Here is a 6050-nt window from a genome sequence, read left to right as displayed (position 1 = left end):
CTCCGGAGAGGCAGTGGGACACCTATGGCGCATGCGCGGAAGCCGCGCCGCGGAGATGATCGGGGCCATCCAGTGACGCCACTCCCAAAAGGCTACGCCCCTTTCTGTCCCGGCAGGACGCTCTCTCTCGGTGAAGCTTGCTGGTTGGACGGTTGGCTCGTTCACGTGGTTCCCAGCGGCCAATCAGATTCTCCAGTTGGCGAACGCTGCCCTTCCTCTGTCTCGCAGCTTTGCGAAATGGCGGCGTCCAGGGGGCGGCGGGTGCTGTGGCACGGCCGGTGCTGGTTCTCGCAGACAGAGTCCGCTGTCCCAGCGCAGCCGCCCGATTCGCTCTACCCGCCTATAGTGGCTTCCGCCACGGCGAAGAGCAAAGCGGCCAAGCGGCGGCGCCTGGAGCATTTCAAGCAGCGGGTGCACGCGGCGCCCTCGATCGAGGAGAAGCTGCGGCTCTATGGGCAGCTGCAGCGGCCCAAGTACATGGTTTACCCGCAGACCTTCGCCCTCAACGCCGACCGCTGGTACCAGAGCTTCACCAAGACCGTCTTCGTGCCGGGGCTGCCCCGGAGAGCGGCTCCGGCAGCCGCGAAAGCCCCGGCAGCGGTGGCGCCGGAGGCCGCGAAAACCCCGGAGGGCGCGGCAGGAGTGGCACCCGAGGCCGCCAAAGCCCTGGAGCCGGGAACGGAGGCACCAGGGGCTGCGAAAACCCCGCAGCCCGCGGCGGGAGCGGCGCCGTATCTGGATATGGGCGAGCTGCGCTCCCTCGCCTGCGACGCCCTCCTGCAGGAGAGCTTCTACCAGAATAAGAAGCGGCCGTTCCTCTACCGCGATCAGGATCATACGCCCGGCCCGTTCCTGACGCAGCTCGTTTCCACTCTCGCCGCTTTCCTGTCCGCTCGCAACCCGCTGCTGGCTGCCTCCTCCCTTGGTGCGGAACGGGGGTGGGAGGGAGAGAGATGTGGGAGCCCTTGGGCGGTGGGGCCAGTCTGTGAACCCAGCAGGAGTGTCGCTGATGTAGCTGAGTTGTTCAGACCATCACTAGTAATTCATCTCGTCTCCATCGTCCCACATGGTGCGAGTGGATTTTGATTTTTCTGTTTTACTGCAGCTACAGAACAAGAATTGGGAGGGGGTTAAATGCAAAGGAGCGATCTCTATTTCTCTCTGTGTCTCTGTTCTGTTTCAGATCTAAAACCTGAAGTTAACTATTACTGGCATCATGGTGAGGAAGTTGTTGTTCATGGACATCGAAAGGGTAGAGTTGATCCTGTGAGATTTCAGATAGATGATAACCCACATCTTCAGATCCGTGTACCAAAGCAGCTTCCAGAGGTGTGGATATTTTCAACAGCAAGTTAATCACATGCATTTTCATTTATGTTTCTGACAGCCACTGAAACCATGCAGTAGGTAGCATGTGGAGGACCTGGTTAATCAGGCACGTAGCACATTTGTGCATTTTTCAAGTCTTAATGCCCTTACTACCTTGTTGTGGTAACTGCTTTGTAGATACTGAGACAGTCTTCTGAACTTTAAGTTGGTCATCTTTGTGCTTTAGATAAAATGCATGTTGTTACGCTTAATTAAATGGAGTTTTTAACTTACTTTATGCTTGTAACTGGAGGCAAGAATAAGAGATGTGGTGTGGAATGTTGTTTCCTCACTGGAAGAGAATAAGATGAGAGAAATGGAGAAGAAAAGACTAGAATAAGAAAGAGCATGTATAATCTGAATGTGAGCTCTGTTACCTGTTAGTACTGCTTAACAATTGTTTTCTTGAGTGCTGAGTTTTCTGGAAGCTGATTCAATATTCTAATCTTTTTCTTGTAGGTTTATATAGTGGTAATTGTGTAGCCTGTGAGGGTCTCTGTTGCCCAGTTTCCACCACAAATAGAAAACTGTGCTCCACTTTCTGTGAATGCTGAACTTTTCTTGTTAACTTAGTTGTACAATTTTCTTAGGTTACTACTGTCAGATGTTACAAACCTTGGCATTTTGGAAGAACTGTCTAGGCAATTAAAAATGTTACATAGTGCAAAACACTGAATGCCTGTAAACTCACTCTGCTGGTTCAAGTTAGTTTATTGGCTGCTACTAGAAATGGTTTTGCTCATCTTCTACAGAAGCTGATTGTGGTTTTGAAGATAGTACCAATTGGCAGCTTTGTTAGCACCATTTCATACAATGTTTTTTTTATATTGCGGAAAATTCAGATAACAATATAAGATACATGTACTAGCACTCATAAGACAAGAAGTTCTGTTGCAAAAAAGGAATTTCAGTTAAAGTTATATATATGGTGTATGTAAGCAAGACTTGCACCCTCTGCTCTCTGACCGGAAAGTGGCATATTATGTGAGGCGTGCTGTCAGAAACGTGACTTATGTCATGGCTTTTCTTTCTTTTACTTCCTTCAAGGTTGTACCGCTGGAGTCAGATCTTGGAGATGTTCCCGTTATTGATCACAAACCATCCAAACTGCCGTTGTTCAAAAAGCAGTATGAAAACAAGGTATTTATAGGTAAGAGTTTCTAGTCATGAAACGTTAACTACTTTTTTCACGTAAAAAACCAAAGCAACAAAAAAAAATGCCAATCCCAAAACAAACACCACCCCCCAACCTTTCTCCTCCCATCAACAGAAAAAAAATTTGTGTATTTTTATATATAGCTATACTATATAAATATATATAGTATTTAAATCTCTATTGAGATTTCATGTCAGTTAGGCAATGGCAAGTAGCGTCCTCCTGTGTGTATGGTACTCTGTGTCCAGATTCACTTGAAGGAGTTGGGTTGAATAGAAAATTGGCAGAAAACTGACTTTGAATTTTGATATATCTTCTCAGAGACATTTTAGTATGTGAACTCTTGCCTTTTGGAGTTGGGTAAGCCCTCCAGTCTCACCTGGAAATGGAGGAATCTCAACATTTATACAGATCTACAGTAGAGGTTCTAACCTTCTGTTGTTTGGAGTCTGATAGTGAAGACGCGTTCATATGCATAATAAAGAGCCTTCTCTGACTCTTAATTTTTTTCATTTTGGGGAACACAGGATCAAAGGTAGCAGATCCATGCTGTTATGGACACACCCAGTTTCATCTTATTCCTGATAAACTAAAACGGAAGAGGTTTGTAAGAGCACATCTGGAGGATCAGATTGAAGTTCTTTATCGAGCTAATGGTATTGCAAGTCTCTTTGCCTGGACAGCAGCACAAGCAATGTATCAAGGTGAGACAGTCAACTTGATAATTCTTCCTGGTGATGAATGCCTACTGTAAAGTTCGCTAACCTTTTCTCCCCACACGTTTTTCTCGTGCTTTTTCTTGTGAAGACTATCCTTTAAGTAGGTCTTTGAAAATTTAATTGAACCAATGAATGAAGCAGACCTTATACAAGGGAGTTAGTTAAGACTTTGAGTACTTTGACTCAGGGAGAATTAATTACGCAGAAAAATGTTTTTTCATATATAACATTAAGCCTGTGCAGAAACCTCAAGCCTGCATTCACTTGCTCACTCCACATTCATTATGGGGAAAAGTGGTAGATATCAAGCAGTTTATTTATTTATTTATTTCTGAAGCAACTATGTTGCTTAGCCCTTGTTTCAGAAATGTCGATTCCATGAAACTACAATCAGTGAAGAAAAATGTCAGCAGCCTTACTTTAGGATTTTATGCCTATGTTAGTTTGAAAATCCCAGAAGACCTGGATGGATGGACCAGATCAGTCTTTTGCTTATTCATGTAAATATAATTGTTATCTAGCATTACTGGAAGATACCTACTGGTTTGTAGTTTGACTTGTGAAGCAACACATGGAAGAAAATCTGTTGACTATGATGTGTATTGCTGGCTCTGCATCAAATTTTTTATGTAACGGTATGTTAGAAAGCTTGACTTTTTTTGTGAACATAAAACGTTGAAGTCAAGTAAGTCTTGGCTTCAAAGCTGATTACAGTTGTAGACACATTATGAGTTATAAGGACATGATTAATGATTAAAATCTATGAAGTTTTTTCTTTGTTCTGTAAGAGTTTCTAGTGGTGTTCATTGCACATGATACTAAATCTCTTAAGAATATTACTGTGTATGCTAGCACACATGCATAAATATGTAAAGAAAATATTTTAAAGACTATTAATGCTCAGCAGGGGTTATTTGAAGCATTAATACTTCTTGACATAGTGTTCTTGGTATTGTCTGACTGGTTGCTATAATCAGTTATGCTCATGCATACATATGCATGCTTCTGTCATGAAACAAATGTTCACTGTCCTGTGAGAAGCGTGCAATAGTTGAAAGACATTTCCCCTCAGATCACTTGCAGGACTTGGATGCATTAATAACTTATGTAATTTTGAAAAGTCACTTGGCTGATCAGTGTGGGGTTTTTATCAGTCAGCAATAGGGAACTGTGTACAAAATGCAAATCTGCCACTGTGTCCCTGATCTTGGAAATATCCTTAATTGGTGGTTGCATTTTAGTTAGTCTGTATGAAGAATGCTTGTGTTGCTAAAGCAGACAGGACTTTTCCCCGAAGTGGCTGCTGCAACTGCCAGTGTTTTTCTGTATTTCAGGATTGGGGTTTAGATGTGTGTGCTGATAGGAATTTCGATTCCTGTATAACTAGTGTTGTTTCTTTATTTTGTAGGATTCTGGAATGAAGCAGATGTGACCCGTCCTTTTGTATCGCAGGCAGTAGTGACTGATGGAAAATACTTCGCTTTCTTTTGTTACCAGCTAAATACTTTGGCACTAACTGTAGAAACTATTCAAAATAATCCTCGGAAGAATATCTGTTGGGGTACAGACAGTAAGCCATTGTATGATGTTGTGGAAGATGGTAGCGTGAAAGGCTTTAATGATGAAGTTCTGCTTTGGTTGGTTCGTTTTCTGTTAAACAGACCAAAAGAGTTGTAAATCATTAAACAATAAAGTAGTTGTGTTTATGTGCCTGAACTTCATTGTAACTCCATGAAGTATGGGCTAGAATATGCCTTGTATTTGTCTAGCAAACACTGTATACATCTTTTATGATATTTGGGCCTTATTTCTTTATTGTAAATGTAAGATACTGGACCCTGAAAAATAAATGTCTAGAATACCTTAATGTCTTTTGTATATTTACAGATAGAAGTGTATTGCGCTAATTCAAAGTCATGTGAATACTTTCTTTTAGCAGATCCATAACTCTATGTTGAACTATCAGAGCAAAGTATGAATTCATATTACCATCTGATTGTGTCACTAGGTAACTGCTGTCTTGATACTCAGCACCAGTGGAAAATTTCTAATTTTGTGCCTGAAAAGAAATTAGTTGTCTTAAATGCTTACTCATTCTAAAGAGAAAGTGAGCTCAGAATAAAAAGTGTTTCTTAACAGTGAATGGTTGGCAATTTAGTTACATAACAAGGGAAATTTTTAGACATTTATCGAGCAGTAGTATAAACACAATGAAACTTGCTTCCAAAGATTCTGTTATGAACATGCGTCCACATTTTTAAGCTGTTATCTCAGGAACCACAGAGAACTCTCGAATGTGTTTGGAGTTTACAGTTTTCCCTTTAGCTTGGGACCTTGATTTCAGCTGTAGATGTCTTGATGTTTTCATTGCTGATATTTGGATGTCTTACAGCTGTTTTTAGTAGACCACAGCTGAGCCCAAACCATGACTAGGATCTCTGATTAATAAGATACAAGATGTAAGGACTATTTAGGAATATTTACTTATCAACAAAGTATATCTGGTTCTGAGGTATTTAAACATGCCTAGGATTTTACATAGTTCTGTACGCTTCTACTGACCTTTTTGGAATTTTCCAGAGTTCTTGTTAAGAGTCAAGTAGTTTGTTTTTAAAGAGAGAGTACTGAATCGTACGTCACTCTCATGGTTTAATCCTGGCCAGCAACTAAGCACCAGACAGCCGCTCATTCACTCCTTCCCCACTCCCAGTGGGATGGGGAGGAGAATCGGGGAAAAAAGGTAAAACTCGTGGCTTGAGATAAGAACAGTTTAATAACTAAAGTAAAATATAATACTAACAATAGTA

The 6050-nt window shown here is 42.0% G+C and overlaps 1 protein-coding gene across 1 annotated transcript; it reads left to right on the top strand.

Annotated features, from left to right (window-relative positions):
- The first annotated feature begins 237 nt into the window (after positions 1 to 237).
- Positions 238 to 5106, top strand: MRPS30 (mitochondrial ribosomal protein S30). Its single transcript, XM_050913008.1, has 5 exons — positions 238 to 925; positions 1184 to 1329; positions 2416 to 2518; positions 3052 to 3228; positions 4652 to 5106. Exons 1-5 carry the CDS (start codon positions 238 to 240, stop codon positions 4918 to 4920), a joined length of 1383 nt encoding a protein of 460 aa, XP_050768965.1. The 3' UTR covers positions 4921 to 5106.
- The last annotated feature ends 944 nt before the right edge of the window (positions 5107 to 6050 follow it).

The sequence above is a fragment of the Gymnogyps californianus genome, chromosome Z (assembly GCF_018139145.2).
Source record: "Gymnogyps californianus isolate 813 chromosome Z, ASM1813914v2, whole genome shotgun sequence".
Taxonomy (NCBI): domain Eukaryota; kingdom Metazoa; phylum Chordata; class Aves; order Accipitriformes; family Cathartidae; genus Gymnogyps; species Gymnogyps californianus.
This window is presented reverse-complemented; position numbering and strand designations above follow the sequence as displayed.